The sequence below is a fragment of the Geospiza fortis genome, unplaced genomic scaffold (assembly GCF_000277835.1).
Source record: "Geospiza fortis unplaced genomic scaffold, GeoFor_1.0 scaffold283, whole genome shotgun sequence".
Lineage (NCBI taxonomy): Eukaryota > Metazoa > Chordata > Aves > Passeriformes > Thraupidae > Geospiza > Geospiza fortis.
In genome coordinates, this window is record NW_005054571.1 from 553,083 (window position 1) to 572,659 (window position 19,577).

At 39.8% G+C, this 19,577-nt stretch overlaps 1 protein-coding gene across 6 annotated transcripts in view; it reads right to left on the reverse strand.

Annotated features, from left to right (window-relative positions):
• Window positions 1–16,183: 16,183 nt before the first annotated feature.
• The window catches only part of MAP3K7CL (MAP3K7 C-terminal like), a 31,672-nt gene continuing 28,278 nt past the window's right edge, over window positions 16,184–19,577 (reverse strand). For 3 of the 6 annotated variants that reach the window (XM_031064221.1, XM_031064219.1, XM_031064222.1), the window contains one exon: window positions 16,184–16,517. In XM_031064221.1, coding sequence (XP_030920081.1) covers window positions 16,259–16,517 — 259 coding nt within the window. In that variant the 3' untranslated portion in view covers window positions 16,184–16,258. Of the gene's footprint in view, window positions 16,518–17,224; window positions 17,968–19,577 lie in introns of those variants that run through there. The other 3 variants (XM_031064224.1, XM_031064223.1, XM_031064220.1) reach the window with 2 other exon arrangements.

A 19,577-nucleotide genomic window follows, 5' to 3' on the forward strand; every position in this document is an offset into this window, starting at 1 on the left:
TGTGAAATAATAATTAATGACAAATTTCGCCATCTTTGGAAAATTACTTTTTTCCACAACTGTTTCATATATGAGACTTCTAAACCTGTCTGTCAATATATATTGAAATATGTATACTGAAAATACATTGAAATGTATACTGACATGTGAAATGATACACAAATGAAACACAGTTTGAGGTTCTACCCATTCTCTCTCTCATTGCCCAAATCTTGCCTGTTTGACTGAGACAGGTCACGTGTCATCACAGGCATGTTGATTTGGATTAGTAGCTGTTCTTCTTCCAGCAAGAAACTTTTAATTGTTTTTTTGTTGCCAGCAGCTGTATTTGTAAGGACATGATGACTAAGCTTCACATGTTTCTATTAATACAAAGTTGGCAGTCATTGATATCAATACTTGCTGTTGCATAAAGTGAGAAATACTTTTGATAACCACTTAAAATTTTCTAAAAACTTCTCAAATGTGCATTGCACTACAGATTTGGGCTTAAAGGTTCTCAGTTGCACAGGGCAAAGGAAAACTCATTTCTGTCAGGACATGAACAGCCTGCTTGGGTTTTTTTTTGTTATTTGCCAACCACAGTGGAAATGATGCAGCAGAAAAAAACTGCTGAAGAGTCAGTTGTATTTTCTAGGTACTTTCTGGTTTTGAAGTAACACTATCGATTATCGCAAATGGTGCAGTTTGAATTCAACTATTGCCAAGTTTTTACACTGCTGATGCTGGTGAGAATAGAGAAATCAGCATTAGAAACAACTTCTTAACTAATATCTTGTAATTTTCAATATAAAATATAAAATTATATTTAAATTAAATGTCACATATTATTTTCATGACATTTCTTAAATTACAAGGTATCTTAAGAGTAGTGTAAAGAACAATATGTGTTGGAGAGCAGTCTGCTGCTGCAGAAAGCTCTGATTTACCAGAACAGGTGGAGAACCAGAAGGTTGTGAGTTAATGTTCAAGGTGACACAATGCCACTGGTACTATAAATCCCCTGATGAATGATAATAAAGAATATATGTATCTCAATCAAGAAAGACAGCGTTTTCACCAGATAAAGCCTGTGAGCTCTCTGACAAAATCATGATCATAGAATGACAGAGTTACAGAATATCCTTAGTTGGAAGGGATCCAAAAGGCTCTTTGAAGTCCAGCTCCTGACTCTGCACAGGGCAGCTCCAAGAATCCCATCCTGTGCCTGAGAGTGTGTCCAAATGCTCCTTGAGCTCTGGCAGGCTTGGTGATATGAGCACTGCCCTGGGGAGCTCTCCAGGAGTTCTTCAAGGCTCCTCAGCTTAATCTGAGAGCAAGTGTCCCCTGGGGGGAGCAGAGCACTCCCCCAGCCCAGGAACTCTGCAGGGGTTTGCACAGCTCAGCCCTGGGGAGATTTGCTGCTCTCAGTGTCTTTCCTTGCAAAGGTCACTGCATTAGCTGTGGACCCACCTCCACTTCTACCCTAAGGTGAGACAGGGCCTCTGGCTAAATCATTAGCAAAGATATTAGCAAAAACCTGTGTTGCAAAATGAAAGAGGGTATGTTTTATTTGCAAGTATTGCTCTTCAGTGATTCTTCCAGGGAGCTGGAAGAAGTAAAATATTAACTGGACTGAAAGGGCAGGGAGGCAACTTCATAATAGCTGGTGTGTTTAAAGCACTGCATTTGATAAAGCAGTTCAAACAGAACCCCTGAGCTGGTGACAGAGTAGCACAACTGCAAATACTGCTCTGTGGGAAGAGTTTGGAAACATGCCTGGGTATATCTAGGTATACAAATACACCTGGTTTGCTAAAACTGACCTCCACTTACATCCAAAATACAAAACTGAGCAGTGTGTTCCTTTTTTCTTCTTCTGCACACAGTTTGATTTGCTCCATCCTTTCCTGTTTGACCTGAGCATCTTCTCAGTGCCCCCAGCTGTGCATGCACAGCCCAGCCACAGCCCAGGACAGCTATTGCCTGTCCCTGATTAAGTGCAGGGCTCGAGTTTTGAGGAGCAGGAGTGGCATTTGCAGTGTCCTATGTTGCAAAAGTTGCTGGGAAAGGACCCATTTGCTACATGACAGGATCAGGGTTCATCCTCTCCCTGTGTCCTCTGACTTCCTCAGCCTATTTTCTGGAGTTGGGGACACTGTCTTTGAAGCTGACAAAACTTCCATTACATCCCTTTGACCATTCTTTGAATTATTTTGGTAGAAATTACTAAAAAGCCACAAAAAACCAAAGCCACCATCATCAGTTTTCCTTAGTTCTTCTAATCTTCTGATCATTAGTTCTCCAGACATTAGCCTGTTTATGTTGATCAAACACTACTCTTCTGAAGACATCACCTGGATTTTATTTTAATCCATGTGCACTATTTTAAACTTGGAATTAATGAGTTATATAAAACAGGGAGCAGGCCATAAAAAATGTGATAGTTAGCTTGGATTAAACTGAGCTTTTTCAGATGCTGTCAGAGTTTCATACAACAAAATACAACATATTGTCAACTGCCAGCTACCTTCCAGATGCAAAATATCCTTGATTCATTGGCTTCATCGGCCAATATAGTTGAGCAACTATTATGGTGTGTAATAGATAAACAAACAAACAAACAAACAAACAAATAAATAAATAAATAATGATGCTTCATCCAAAGGGAAAAAATGGTATTTAGGTAGATAAAGCCCTGGAATATTCATAGAGTAAAAGCATCAAGTTTAACCACTGATGGAATGAATTAGAATTAGTTAACTAAAAACTTCTCTGGAAAACAAATGAAAAGTGCTGAGAAAGGTTGTGCTGTTTTGGGTAGAATTTAAAGTCAGCATGCTCACGGAAGCTGTTGAAGTACAAAATATGTTTGCATTATCAGATAAAAGCAGAGAACACACTTCTGTGAAAATGAGTTCCAGAAAGGAAAGGTCCCTCCCTATCAATGTCAGAGCAGACATATCAGAGATAGAGTTCTCTCCTTACCCTACAGTCTGTGAGAGAGAAATAAGCTTATACTAGGGAGAAAACCTGTTGCTGTTAGTTAAGAAAAAAGGAAAAAAAAGAGAAGGAGTTCGAAAGAGCATTGGGAGAAATAAATCAACAAGTCTGTAAGAGATGGGAAAGCAGAGTAATTATAAAACAAGTAGCTAATTGCAACAGACTTACCATCAGGGAAAAGCTGCCCATTAAGAAAGTTAATTGGCTGTTAATAAATTAAAACAGTTGTGTTGCTACTAAGAAATCCTTTTTTTTTCTTTTAATAAAGCATTGGTGTGAGTATTAAGTTAATTTTTCTACAGAAAGAGCCATCTGACAGAAGGTTAGAGCAGTTCTAATGCAAAACACAATTAAATGGTTCCATTCAAAAAAAGGAAATTAGAAAGAAAATTCTAGCAAAGAACAGGTAACAGAAAAAATCAGCCCTGAGAATGTTAGTAAACAGCATTAAAATTAAACATTTCTGCTAAATAAAAAAGAACTGTTTGCTCAGATCAATAATGGATGGTTAAACTGTGCACAGGGTTCCCAGAAATAATTAGGCAGAAGGAAGGATGGAACTGCAGCTGACTTCACAGAGTGCATAGCCCAACTTAAAAGAAAATTAGTAACAAGAACAAAGAAGGAACAACCTGGAGTAGCAACTGGAAAAAAAAGCAATCCAGTTCAGTTGTACAGAGTGAATGGGCAAAGTGGGAAAAGTGGGCACGGCAAAGGATGCCAGGCAGCCCAGGCACTATGCCTGCCTTCCTCTCTCCTTCCCATGCTTGCTCCTTCCCTTCCTTGGGGGTCTGTTCCTGCTCGGAATTTCTAGGAGTTCCTGCAGCACCAGAGGTGAATCAGCAGATGTGTCCTGGGATTTTTGGTCCCACAGATTGGCTCTGGAGAGGAGGATTGGTAGGACACTGCTGCATGCTTTTCTCCTCCTGTTTGCTGCACATGAATGAAATGGTCCCAAACAGTTTTCCAAGGAAGTTCCTAAAGACTCTCTTAGAGTATCACAAAGTTTATAGGGCACATTTTCCCAGAACTTTATTACTCTGCTAAGTCTGTCCTTAAGCTGAGACATCATCAAAACCTTCTGGAGGTCAAAGAGCGCAGATGAGCAAACTTATTTTTAGGGTACTTTTCCTGCATTTCTTAGCTCAGATCACCAAGCAATAACATTCTTTCAACATGTTAGGAAAGCAGTGTCCTGCCCCTGGTCAGCTGTCTTTCTCCAGGGTTTCCACTTATTGGAAGAAGCTGCAAGTTGAACCCTGAAAAAGCTCAAGTACTTCTTGAATATAATTGTCCATACAGTATAGACAACTGTCAGTTTGTGTATCATACTTCTTCATTGCAGCAACACAATAATATTTTTTAAATTGTTCCTTAGGGTTTTTGTTGTTGTTGGTTTTTATATTTTAACAGGAATGTTTCCTTTTTACTTTAAATCTCATTTTCCATTTGGATCTCCTTTTATTGTTGAGTGCACAAGAGCCCTCTGGAGCTGCAGGAGCACTTGCCCTGTGTGTTTGAAATCTTTTTGGCTTCCTTGCTACTTGATATTAAAATGAGTATTATATGTGTTATGTTGGAAAGTTATGCTGTATTAATTTTCTTAAGTAGTGTGTTAAATATAATTTTAGGTTATAACATAATGTTAAAATAGAAACTATGCTATGTAGGATACTTTTTTCCTAAAGAAAGGACTCGCACCGAGATAGCAGCCACAGGACACCTAAATCTTTCCGAGAAAGAGAATTTATTGCTCCATTATGAGATTAACTTCTTCCCACCTCACTCAGCCCTGAAGACGCCGTTAGGATTCAGAGGAAGAAGTTGACACTGACCAGACAGAATCCTGTGTTTGAATGGAATTTATGCATCATGTATGAGGTGTATGAATATGCAACAGGCTATTGTTTTTAAGGGTTAATCCCCTGTTAATGTGGGTCCTTTTTCAGGCTTATGTTGCCCAGAAAAAGGTACCAGGACCGTCCGTAACTCTTTGTTTCTATTGTCTCATATTGTCCTAATTCAAGTTGTCCAAATTATTATTACTCTAATTATATTGCTATTTTTATAACCATTTTATTATCATTAAATTTTTAAAATTAAAAAAAACACCAAGTGATTGGCATTTTTCACAGTACCATAGAATGGTTTGGGTTAGAAGGGACCTTAATGATCACCTTGTTCCTACACACCTTCCATGGGCAGGGACACATGCCACCAGACCAGGTCTCTCCAAGCCCTGTCCAGCCTGGCCTTGAGCACTTCCAGGCATGGGGCAGCCACAGCTTCTCTGGACAGGCTGTGCCAGGGCCTCACCACCCTCACAGCAAAGGAAGAGGGGCATGGAGACTCAGCTGGTGGGTGACTGTTGTGGTTCAAATTTATTTTACTGATTCCTTGTTAAGTGGTTTGTTCTGTTGTACCCCCATGTTCTCCCCGAGCTGGTTTACCCCTGGGTTTTACCCTCCCTCAAAGCTGTCCCTCATGCCATCCCTGCCTCTTGTTCCAGCTCTTCCCCTGCCTGTCAAGGCAACCCAGCTCTTGATTCCCAAACATTCTCTGCCACTTAAACCTCGGGCCAATCCCTGTCTGCAACATCCCTTTGGAATTCCCCTACTCCTGGAAGCCCCATTGGCCCATGTGACCCATCCTCACCCTTCTGCCCCAACTAGTCCCAGACACTTGATGTAATCCCCTCCCTCTTCCCCATAGGATTCCTTCCATCAGCCTTGAGGGATGCTCGGTGCTGTGGCTTTGCCACTGCTTTTGTTGTATTGTGGGCACTTCTTTTTTATTGTGATTATCTTCTCTTGTGTGATTTTTAACATTTACATTTGCTGTAGTGCCCGAGCTTTTGTATTCTTTGCCTATGACCCTATTTTTATTGTATTCTTTGCATATGACCTTATTTTTTTGCATTAAATTCTGTCTGAAAACATTCTGCACAGGCCACTGGGGAAAAAAGCAATCTACAAGGGAAAATGAAAAACTATAGAGGAGCTTGAACAGGACACATAAAGTGGTAATTTTTTAATTGCTGGGTTTTTTTGGGAAAAAAAACACACAGAAATTAGATTTTCTGTCTGTCAATTTACCAAGAAGTTTTACTGGAGTAACATTTGCTCAATCAGCTGAACATTTACTGCCTTATAATTAATATATTACAAATCAAGAAATCTTTGAAAAGGGAAATAAAACTACTTTGTGATCCTCCTTTGTCCATGGGCTTTGATTTTTTTTCCCCCAGGTCTTTCTAGAAGGTGGCTGAGACTGTGTAGGGTTTTCACTTGTATCCATCAGACCCTGAATGAGGGTTTTCCCTGAACTGGGGAATTTTTTTCCCCATCTAATAACTGTTAGATGTGTTCTGTAGTTTCTTAGACATCTTAAATTGTTGTGTCATTAATACCAGCTGAACTCTGAGCTCCACTCAACCTTCCACTAGCCCAAGTAGCTCCAAACCCCATCCAACCTGGTTTTGGACACTTCAGGGATCCAGGGGCACCCACAGCCTCTCATAGAGATAATATTTCTATCAATAATTTTAAATCTCTAGAGAGGCTCTGGAGCTTATCATTGATGGTAAAAATCTCTTTAAATGGTGTAAAATCTTTCTCTCTCTGGGATAATGAAATCCTTTTGCTGTTCAGGTGACTCTGAATCTTTTTACAGCTGGTAAGAGCAACCACAAGAGTTTTTAATGCCTCTTGCTTGCAGAATTCAGTGCTCATCAGAGTCCTTTTGCTCTCTGGTGTGCCTGTTTGTTAGCTGTTTGTGTCCAGCCCCTGACTTGTATCTGAACAAAACCCCTTGTACAGTAGAGACTGAGGCTTTCTGTCCTGCTCCCTTCACCTGGAATAAACCATTCATTGTGGAACCTCAAGACGGAGAGCTCCTCCTTTCTCCTCTGCCTGGTCCCTGTTGTGGCTTTTGCCTGGCACCTTAGAGCAAGTGGCTCTGAAGGTTCTGCCTCTGGTAAATCCCCATATGGAGGCAGGTCCCCACTTCTGGTGTGGAGCCGGAGCTCTAAGAGCTAGCCTGGGTTCTAAGTAGCCCGGGTTCTGGCAGCTACTTCAGGTGACCAGACCCCTACATCCCCAAACAGTCAATGTAGAAGGAAAAGACCTCTATCTCAGGCACTTAAAGTTGGAACAAACATTTCCTGCCTGCTCTTGACCCCGTTCCCAGGGCAGCATCAGCCCCAGATAATGCGTGATCTGAGTTGGTAACATCTTGCTGTGGCATTTTCTCTGTTGTCCGAGTTCTTGTCAGATGTCAGATCTTTACGCAGTCTTAATTTTCAAAGGTGAAGTCTGGCATGATGTAACATGTCAATTTTTGTTTATTTCAGAAAAAGAAGATACTCAGAAAGGCCTATTACCCAGTGCCGGAGAATGAAGTCCCAAAAGACTCAGCCTGCTGCTTACGCAAACACCATTTAGTTTTGAAAACTCAAACTTCACAGTGATCAAAGCTCAGTATAGATTCCTCTTCTAATTTCATCCTTTAGCTGGCACTGATTTTTAACTAAAATGGAATTAAAATATGTTTAATATTTAAAGGAGGCTGGAGATATTTATTTAGAAATAGAAGTCATCAATTACACATCATTAAGGCTGAGACTAGCTGAAGATGATGTGCTTCATAAATCTTCTGATTGCAGCAGAGAGATGTTAAGTAAATACTTCTCTTGAAACAGGAAAGTGCATAATCAGACAAAAACCTCCAAATAGTGAGATTGTAATTTTGTTTGTTCAGTTGTACATGTCATGATAGGTCTGAGCTCACTGTTATATGACATCTCATACAGGCACTCAAAGTTCCTTATCTTTTGTAGGCATATCTTTTGATACTCCTGAATAGATAAAAAGAAAAAGAAAAGAAGGAAAAAGTAAAGAAAGGGGGAGGGAAAGGGAGAGAAGGGGAGGGAAGGGAGAAAGAAGGCAAAGCTTTGGTTTTGATTAGTACTGATCGGTGATTCTGATTAGCAAATCAGAAAATTAGGAACAGGTTCAAGCCAAATTTAAAGGCAGTTTTCTTCCTTCCTAGGTCCAGAAGCTGCATTATTTTGTGTTTGAACTTGATATATTCTTTTTTCACAATTTACAAAGACCAAAGGAATGGCATTGACAGCAGGGGAGAATCAAATTGCAAGATGAAATCAGAAGCCAAATTGTCTGAGGCCACATGTGCCCGTGTGAAGTGTGCATTTGTAAGGAGGGAGGTCTGTGCTGAATTGTTGCCAGTGCATCAAAGTTGGTAGGAAGAGATGGGATGGAGTTGAGCTGTGGGATGTGGGACACACCTGCAGAAGCACCTGGCAGGACAAAAAAACACCTGGGTTACAGAGTAAATTCAGCTGGGACATATTTTAGTTCTGCGTCTTTACTTCCCACATGCAAACTGAAAATTTTATTTGCTTATCACACATCCAAATTCGAGTAGCAATTCATGTGGAGAGCAGAGGACCCACCCTGCTCTCCACATGAGCACTCCTCCTCTGCCCAGTTCCTACATCAAAAGCAGAAGGTGCTTTCTCCAACAAAAGGGTGCCCCAACCACAACTGTAGGAAAAATTTTATTTGTCTATCTCATCTTTGAAGCAGCTGAGATCTCCTCTTGCTGGAAGAACAGGGAGCAGTATATGAAGAGAGAGAAAAGGAGGAATGGGGCCTATGTGGCACATACCCATGACATTTTTGTCCTAGTCCAGTATTTCTGCTACATTTTTCCCAAAAAAACCAAAGCAAGATGAGCATTTCTAAAATTTTTAGTAGTATTATGCCGTTAGTCAGCCAGTTAAGAGCTGTTTCTAAATGTATTTATAGTCCTTTGTAAATACTTGACCTCCTTATGTGTTTGCTTGCTTTTTTCCTTTTTAAACTCATACAGTTTCATATAATGACCCTACAGAGTCACTTCATACGGGTTGGCATGGCTGCAGTTGTGTGAGTGGGAACAAACGTGCTTACCAGGAATGACAAAGAGAATGTTTTGTTCACCACTTCTGCATCACAAGCATCTGGCTTGTGTGGCTGCTGCAGCTGGATCTAGACCAGCTCGTGGTGCTGCACAAGATGGTTTTGTAATGCACCTCACCACACAAAGGTCCTCCCTGCTGATAGATGCTGGGAAGACCTTTCCAGCCCCCTGCCAGAAAGCTCAGTGGAAAGGCCCCGTTGTAGCCCAGTGTTTGAAAACTCCAAGCATGTAATTAAATTCCAATGAATCCCAAAACAGTCAAGGTTCAAGCCAAGGAACTGGTCTCTCTGGCCTCAAGCCAGCAAAACACTTCAGTGCGTGAGTAAACCTACTTTGAATAGTCCTATTGGCAAATCAGAGGGAGCTACTCATTGCTTCAAGTTAGGGATATGTTCAAGAGATTTGTTTGATGTGGCCACAGTGCCCCACAGTAAATGCTCTTTGAACCAGAGCCTAAATCCAGTTTACCATGTGGTGCCTTTTGGGCGTTGCTGATTTTTTACCAGGCAGTCTTGCTCATTTGGACTTGGACAGCTTCATTCCAAAAGCAATGTTAAGCACTTTAAAATGCCACTTTCTCATTATAAACATTCACAGGTGATTTCCTTTTGGACAGTAATATAGTGGTAGATTTATTCTGGCAATCAAACTGTGAGTTGAAATTCCCTTGAACAGAATTTACAGGATTAGAAGAATATCATAAACATCTGAAAACATTGCATGTACAGTTATACTCAGGAGATACAAAGGTCTCAAAAACTGCCAGTAAAAATGGTGTCTTTGGTAAAATCCTTACCTTTTGTCTTCATGTCTCACCTTTAAATAAAGAGTAACTAGAATTTTACTTCTTACCATGTTTCAGACAAATGACAAAACATAAACCTCTTTTTATTAATTGAAGGTGAATTCTAAAGCAGCTAAAGTTGAAGACCAAAGTTAGTAGCATGCTTTTTCTGCTCTTTTACCCTTCAGAATGTTCTAGGGACTCAAATTTTCCAGAAACAAGTTTGTTCAAGTAGATGGTGGGATATGCAAGAGCCACTAAATTCATTACTGGTAAAGCAGTTCTAATATTCCAGCGCAGCCACTTTGGGTTGTTGAAACTCAACCTGTGGCTGGAACCTTGCCCATGCATTAGGACACTCTTCTGAAGCCTGACACTTCCCCTATTCAGATTACTTAACCTAAATACAAAGAGAAAAATAGGAAGAGAACACTTGTGCTTTCTTTTAGAAATGGGTCGCTTGTTAATACCAGAGTGTATGAGATTTAAGGCATATTCAAATTTACCAGCAAAAAAGAGGCACATTCATCAGTTGTTCTGTACTGTGTTATTTAAAGCATATTTGACTCTTAGTTATTGTACCATTAAATAAGCGCTGCAGAGTGCCTGCAGTTGGTCAGTACTGTCTAAAGCCATATAGGCCAGATTTCTAGATATATAAATACAGCTGAACTCCCAAAGTAGTTTGAACAAACAGAGATTTTATCATATAATTGATAGAATCATAGAATCATAGAATGGTTTGGGTTGGATGGGACCTTAAAGATCATCCAGTTCCACCCCCTTGCCATGGGCAGGGGCACCTTGAACTAGACCAGGTTGCTCCAAGCCCCATCCAAGCTGGCCTTGAACACTTCCAGGGGTGGGGCAGCCGCAGCTTCTCTGGGCAACCTGTGCCAGGGCCTCACAACCCTCACAAGGAAGAATTTTTTCTGAATACCTAACCTAAACCTACCCTCCTTCAGTTTCATCAATAATTTTTAATTATGAGCTCTCTCAGCTTTTTATAGAATGCCAGAACTCGTGCAACTTGGGTGCTCTTGTTAGGTGCTGTTCAGTGTTAGGTGTTGAAAACTACACCTCTGTTGAAGTATCTCTAGTACCTTAAAAATATTGGATATCACTCCTTGGGTTGTTTCAGATGTGACCAGATAGTGATAAATTTGTACACTGACTGTTACCTAGTTATATAAAAATTATTTGTTATAAATAAGTAAATAAAACTCCACTTGGACAAACATAATTGTACATTTTTTAGGTATCTCTGCTTTATAATAATAATGTCCCACTACCCACCAGAGGGAGCTCAGTCAAATGTAAGGGCCTGTTCCACCAATGTGAATTAGTGAGAGCTATTTGAAGGGTTATAAATAGATTTAAGCACAATTTTAGCAGTTAGTGCATAGCTGGATGTAATTTATATTAGTTGGGAACTAATGTAATGTAGTTGGGTGGTTTGGGTTTTTTTGCTTGAAAGAATACTCCTTTTTTGAAATTATGTCAAAAAGAAGTGTTCACATTCTTGGCATAGATAATTTCATCAGAAAGTACTTCTTCATATGTGAGTTTCTGGCTTTTATATTCACAGCCATGGAGGGAACGCCTTGAGTAAGTCTATTATTTAGAATAGCATTCATAGGAGTACGTCTGAATGTGCCTCTGACTTCCATGAATATTAACATTGGTATTTTTTGTACTGACATCTAATCAGGAAATATCTATACTGATGTACTTGCTGACCAGGGATACAAAAGGGTCTGACCACAAGACAGTCAATTTCCTTAGCAGATAATGTTCAATGATGCATTTGCTTCTGACTGCTTTAAAAAGTTCAGAGTGGTTGACTTGTTTCAGGTGTCCACACACAGCAAAGGAATGTGGGAGTCAAAGACCCAGGCTGGGGAAAGCATTGTGTTGAAATAGCTGTGAAGAAATCTGTGGCCACAAGGCAATCTGGGTTGTGCACTGACGTTTGTCGTACACTTGTAAGAAAGTTACAAGACAGAGGTGAAAGTTTTTCAATCACAGACCATCACACTGCTGCGATTCCTTCATGTGAGAAACCGGGGATCTAGTTCATAAAAGTACCAAACTCTACTTGTGCAGTGAAAGCAGCAAAAACCATTAGTGGGACTGCAGTTATTTTAGTACTGAAGTGCTCTGCTTCAATGCAGTTTTTACTTTACATAGGCTATTTATCAAGGTTTTATTTATCTTTAATGCAAATACAGCAGTTGGCTTAGAATTGGGCTCAATGACCCTTATGGGACCCTCCCAACTCAAGAGTTTCTATGATTCCATGATTAGCACAATAGTCATATTCTGATACCGGTTATTCCTCTTTCTGTAGAAGAACCATCTGCAACGCTCTGACATCTGTACCACATCATAACTCTGTTAATTCTGGACAGAGTTGACAAAAACATTACTTTAATGAAGTAAATATTCCGGTATAAAATTTTAGTGTAAACTAGGCTTGGAAAAGTGCTGGGATACATCCAAAAAAAAGCTTCTTAATGCTGAGCTAAGGACAACAGCCTATACATTCTGTTGGTGCAAGCCATAAGCAGCCAGAAAGCAAGCAGTTAAGGCAACAGCTCACTCACCAGTTCCTCTTCCTAGCTGTACCTACTTCCTTTCCATCACTTAAAGTTCTCGTATCACTTAACTCATTCCTTGTACCAAGAGCACAGTTTGGCATCTGGCTGCACATTTGTTACATCAGCACACACATCCTCATTTTGTTTCCCTAATTCCTGTATTAAAATTTAGTATAAGACAAATAACTAAATCCACAGACCACTGACTCTCATATTTTCTAACCAGTTCAAGGAAACCAAGCATGTCTCGGAGTAGGCACCTGCAGGCTGGTAGAATTCCTTGCTGCCACATACCAGCACCGAACCACAAAACATCACACATAGCACTTGGAAACCACCTTGAGCACATGGTGATCATCAGACCATGTCATAAGATCGTCAGACAACTGGATCTGAGCTCTGGGCTGATGCTGCTTACTCACTGGGGATGGGTTGTGGTCAGGGGAATTGAAGGAACTGAGGTTTAGAAGGGGGAACTGATAATTGGGGTGTAGAAAAGCGGAGTGACTCATATGCTAAATCTTGTGCTTTCTACAGAATAAACCATGCAGTGGAGGAAGCCTGGGTTGAGGATAACGGTGATTTGTGAATGGTTGTCATTTTTCATTCATATGGGTATGAGTAACACAGGACATTACTTGTTAGGAGCACTGAAGAACCTAGAGGTGACTGGCACTGTCTCAAGCAAGGTAGATTTTTCATTCTTATAAAATAATCTACTTTGAAGTGTCAGCCTCACAGTTTTGGTGTGCACCTGAAAGACCACCTTGGTAACTCCCAGTTTAACATTCCTCAGCCAGTGAAGGAAATGGTGAGGTTGAGGCTGCCCCTCCAACTCTGCTTTGCTACCTTCCCTTCCTCCATAACGTGCACCATGGTGCAGTCCCGCAGTTGGTGTCTGGTCTTTTCCGCAGAAGAACATCAAGACGAACAGCAGGGCCCAGCTTTTTGGTACTTGTTCAGTCTTAGTCTTTCTTTGCTGCACGCCTTCCAGGCTGTCACAAAGACAGTTAATAGTTTCATTGCGGGTTTTCCAGGGATATGTATCACCATATCATCCATGCATCTACACACCATGGCATCCCACCAGGAGGGAGAAAACCCTCAGAGCTGTGGGTGCACAGGCATGACTGTGGAAGTATGAAGATGGGAGACAAAAGTCATGGCAGCACCCAGGTTTTGTTCCTGTTACATCACTGCCTGGACCAAACTTCCTTTCCTTGCAGCCCTGTTCTTCCACCATTGCACATTTTGTACCCCCCACTGACAGAGAGGCAAGACTCTTCCTGACAAGTCTGTGGTGGTGTTCACAGGGGTCCCAGGATGAGGGAAGAGACGAGAATCTTGTCTCCATGTTTCAGAAGGCTGATTTAGTACTCTATGATATATATTATATTAAAAGAAAATGACATATTAAAACTATACTAAAAGAATAGAAGAAAGGATTTCATCAGAAGGCTAGCAAGGAATAGAAAGGAATGAATAATAAAAGCTCGTGACTCTCATAGAGTCCAAGTCAGCTGACTGTGATTGGCCATTAATTAGAAACAACCAACATGGACCAATCAAAGATGCACCTCTTGCATTACACAGCAGCAGATAATTATTGTTTTTCTTTTCCTCTGAGGCTTCTCAGCTTCTCAGGAGAAAAATCCTGGCAAAGGGATTTTTCAGAAAATATCATGGCGACACAAGTCTCCTCTGTTCCTTTAGACGCTTCCACTTTGTGTGTTGATCAATAAAAGAATTTTAGATAGGGAAAGCCATCAAATGGTTTATGGTTATTACTGTGACTAGCTAATTTCTGCAAGGTGTCCTGTGACTGGAGATGAAGCAGCAAAGTGGCGCGTGGCAGAGGTCCCCGAGCACACAAGCCAAAAGAAGGCTGAGAACACCTCTCTGTCCCACCTGTCCCCACTGTTAACAGTGTGTAATCTTTACAAAGGCCTAGATGATGGAAGCCTCTGGTGGGAGGTGACACACTTCCAAAGATCATTAATTCACAAAATCAGACAGAATAGAGGCAATCCTGAAAAGGGAAAGTTTTTCTTTTTTAAAAGGCACCGAACTCAAACTCACAGCTCCTCATCTTCCAGATGTTCCAAGCGTCAAGTCACCCTTGGCTCTGGCTGTTTCACGACTGCATGAGTCATATCCTTGCTAACTGGAAGCCTTAAATTGAGTTTGTTCAGCATTCTTTACGAGGGAAGGAAGTTGTTTAGCAATGATAGAAAATGGAAAGCACAGGTCTTGTTTTTGTTTCAAACCCATGTACTTCGCTGTGCCTTAAGTGGTTTGAAGCAAATGCATTCATCATGGTAGTGGCATGCTTACTTCTGCTAACCTGAATAACCTGGATAACAGCAAGAAATACACTTTGTCTGCCATACAGCTGCAGTTCTCACAGGCTGTAGTCAAATGTTATAAAATTGAACCTTTCTTTGGTACTTGATTTCAAAAACTGGCTTCTAAGTTTTTGAAATTCTAAAAACATCTGTGAAATAATTGTATAAAACTTGTTTTTATAGTGTGATAGATACAACAGGACCTAACATGCAGACCACTTCAACCAGAACACAAACCATATTGTCTACATGGAAAATACAGGATCAGTATGATAAATGCTTTATTAAAAAGTCTAATTTCAGCTATTTAGTCAGAAGAGCTCCACTGTATCTAGAGAAAAACTCAGCATGTCCAAATTGGAGACTTACTGAATGTGAGAATATTTTTCACTATTATGCTCTTGATAAACAAATCAAGGGATGGATGATAGATACAGCAGTTACCTCTCAGAAGGTCGTTCCAGCTACCTTTACTCTTTTCAACACCTGGATGATTTTCTGCATTATGCGGACTATGCCACATTTTAATTTAACTTGCCTATGAATATTTTTGGAAAATTCCATTTCCCTACCTTCTTGCCTTTGAATCCCACTTCCCCAAATATTTTTTTTTTTTAAAACAATTTTCAAGAGACACAAATTTTTCATCCTTGGTACTTCTATATGAGTTTTACTCATTTGAATTGTGATACAATTTCTCTGAGCTCCAGCTCTCAGGCACATGAGCATGCATGCAGGCAAATATGTTCATACAAAGCTGTTATTTTTTACTTTAACCATAACTAAAAGCAGGAGGAAAATTTGATTGCACATAGCTAAAGTCCAAGCTGAATATAAATCTATGACTTAAATTAGTTTGGTATGGTTTAAGAATTTCATATTTATCCAGGCTTGTAGGCTGGACCACATCAAAAATTTGGCATCTGCACATCTGTAAAATATTTCTTGAATTCTTCTATACTGGTCAGTACCTACAGGTTAGGAAAAACATATTCCCTGACTATTCTCCAAGTGCTGATTGCCACAAATGAGGCCCAGCTTTCCTTCTCCACCTGACTGTGGCTCTCACTCAGGTTTTTCTCCCAGCATATGGTCTGTAATTTTTCTGATATCTAAAGCATGGTGACTGCACTTAAATAGAAAATTTCAAGGTGAACACAGTTATTTTTAAGTAAAGGTCTGCTGTCTGATCCATTTGCATCCAAAGACAGTCTGTCAATAAACTAATGTTATGTACTTTATATGGCTTTCAGTGAATTCACTGACATAATCTGACTGCATGAAGTTTTCAAGGCTAGATGGAAAAACCTTTGACTAAAATGACAAACTATTTTAAAATGAGAATTCTCTTGTTCAAAACACACAAACACAGGCAAAAAAGGGTAATTCTAGTTTTTTTGGTATTCTGTGCTCAAAGCAAAGCTCTGATTTCAAGTTCTATTTCCCAACAGTGCAAAACTCAGACAAGACTTTTCCAGCACTTCCAGGCCTAATATTCCAAGTGGTTTTTATTAACTACGTTATTTTTTCTTCAACTTCCACAAAGTACAAGGAAAATTGGATCCTCAGATAATAAGAGGAATAAATACAGTGTTCCACTGCTCAGGGAGCATTCCAGCGGGAAGTGCATGCCTCAGGAGTGGTGATTTCCCAGGTACAGCAGGAAGCAGTGCCAAGTTTGGATGCTGACGCTGCCCTGGAGGCTCAGGAGGAGAAGGGGAAACAAGGTTGTCCTCTCCTCCTACCTCTTCATGCTCTCCTGCTGCAATGCCAGGTGCTTGGAGCAACACAGAGCCACTTCTCCCACCGGTGCTGCAGGGAATACTGTAGGCAGTTAGCACAGATAAATTACAGGCAGCTTGTAATTCTTTTTTTGTCCCCTTTGCTGCCAGGAATTGTTCTGATTAACAGGAAATTCCGTTTTCATGATAGATTAATGATAATAATCAAAGATAAAGTCCTGGTGCAAATCTTAAGTTCAGAGTTTTCAATTACTAAGACACAATACTAGTAACACATTTAAGTTGAATTCTAAGCTCATGAAGATGTAACAAGCTGCACCTGACAAGCAGAGTTTAAAATACAGGGTGATTTGAGAACATTTAGAACATAAAAGGGCTTTTCTACATCCACTCTTAATGAAAAAAAATCTCTATGAATAGAAATGGAAGTATAATGAAGATTTTTAAGTTGATCTAGGAAAATACAGGGATAAATAGAGCAAGTAAAACTGACATTTTACTTTCCAGTAATTTGTGTATCACAGAACTCCCATCCCTACTTACAGCCAGTTATGGTCCAAAATAGACCAGGAAATAAGAACAAAAGAGCCTTACAATAATTTTACTGACATAGTCTCAGTTGAAGCTATGATGAAATTATGATTCTTATATTAATTTTTCCTTTCTTGCATGCCTAAAAGTACAATAAAAAGGCACTCAAGTAATCTGTACACTTAAGGAAGGAAAGTTTGATCTCATCTGTTTCTTTTTAATTTTATAACTTGCAAATTATCACTGGAAGTGCATTTGTTTGATAAAAAATGATTTTGTAACTTCAATTTTTAATGTGCAGTTTTTCAGATTTTATACAACAGTGTGAAGTTGACATCAAGCATAGTTTTTACTAGTGAGGAGATCTGCTTCAAGATAACTTCCAAACACTTTATGCATAAGGAAAATAATTTAAAAAGAATTTACCAAACTAAAATTAACATACATGTATTCCATATATTAACATTGTCCCAGTCCTTAGTATGATCCAAATTTCCAACACAGAGACTATTTATATAATTTTCTAGTGTGTCCATATCTTCTTAAATTGGAAGAAATATGTTTAGAAAAGAAACCTGATCCACTAGAACATATAATGGGGATAGCTTAACTTCAATTATGTTACTTGAAATAAAACATTCATTATATAATGGATGAAATATCCATTATATTAAGCTACTAGGTGGCAAGCATAAAATCAAATTCAGACTTTTACATGCTCTGTATCCGTAGTAAAGTGTTGTAACACATTAAACAGATCTTTATTTTAAAATCTGTTTTCCATTCCTGTATGAAGTGCCTCCCACGAGCTAGCTGGGAGTTATGAGGAGCCCTGTCTCTTTTGGTACTGTATCCTGAGCTTTTCCAGCTGCTCCACGCACTGCATCTGGGCCAGCTTCAGCGTCCGGTTCTCCTCTGTCAGCTGTGCGTACTCCTTAGCCAGCCGAGCAGCATCCATACTTTCTTTTTCCACTTGCTCCAGCCTGGCAATCAGCTCCTTTCTGATGGTTATGAAAAAAACCCCTCAATTATTAAAAGTGGCAGTAGGCAAAAATTTGTTGTCCTGTGTTAGGTCAAAGATGGGCTGTGTGTGTTGTTAACTTCGTTTTTATTACTTGAACTTGTGTGAAACGAGGACATAGAAAATGAATCTTTTAGAGTCCTGTTTTTTCCCTTTGTGAAAAATGCCAATCATTTGTTTTTAAAATTTTAAAAGTTTAATAGTAATAAAATGGTTATAAAAATAGCAATATAATTAGAGTAATAATAATTTGGACAACTTGAATTAGGACAATGTGAGACAATAGAAACAGAGTTACGGACAGTCCCGGTACCTTTTTCTGGGCAGCATAAGCCCAAAAAAGGACCCCTGTTAACAGAGAATTAACCCTTAAAAACAATAGCCTCTTGCATATTCATACACCTCATACTTGATGCATAAATTCCATTCAGACAGAGGATTCTGTCTGGTCAGTGTCAACTTCTTCCTCTGAATCCTAACAGCGCCTTCGAGGCAGGAAGTAGTTCATTTCTTCTGATAAGAGAGCAATAAATTCTTTTTCTTTGAAAGATTTAGGTGTCCTGTGGCTGCCATCTTGCTGCGAGTCCTTTCTTTAAAAAAGCATCCTACATAGCATAGTTTCTATTTTAACATTTTTTGTAACCTAAAACTATATTTAACACACTACTTAAGAGAATTAATACAGGATAACTTTCTAACACAACACATGTAATATTCATTTTAATATTTGCCCAAAGCCAATCATAAAATACGCATTTTTCACACCTTTAAAAGACTAAGATTCCAAAATCTCGGATTGGTTTGCTGTTCAGTGACCAAGCCTGAAAAATGCTGTGTCTGTATTTGGGAATGTTCAGCAGAAGAGAAGGCTTTGGGGAGACCTTAGAGCCCCTTCCAGTACAAAGGGGGCTCCAACAGATCTGGAGAGGGACTCTTGACACAGGTGACAAGACAAGGGAATGGCTTTAAACTGAAAGACATCAGGAAATGGTATACTGGGAAGAAATTCTTCCCTCTGAGGCTGGTGAGCTCCTGGCACAGGTTGCCCAGAGAAGCTGCGGCTGCCCCACCCCTGGAAATGTTCAAGGACAAGCCGGATGGGGCTTGGAGCAACCTGGTCTAGTGCAAGGTGTCCCTGCCCATGGCAAGGGGGTTGGAACTGGATGAATTTTAAGGTCCCTTCCAATCAAAACTATTCTATTGATTGCATGATTCTGTGATCTCTAACTTCAGTAAGAGTTGAGCACACAATTCACAGTGGAGAAACAAGTTCCTAGAGATGACTTGCTAATACTTTGCCAGAAGAACAACAATTTCTTTTTCTCTCAATACCAGGTATCGCTGAAAGAGAGTGAGGTGCTTTTGTTTGGTTGGTTAGATTTATCAGTAAGTTCTGTGAAGTGTGCCTGGTTTCCTTTTCTCTACTACAAACAAATCCAATAAGTAGTAGGCACTGAATCTGAGCTAGATATATTGTTTCTATAACATGTTTAGAGTCAGGTCTTAGCCCTATTGCTGAGGAAGAGCTGCAAACCTGACCCCTCCTGGTCCTCCTAAGTACAGACACAAGAGGATTCAAGCTGTGACTTT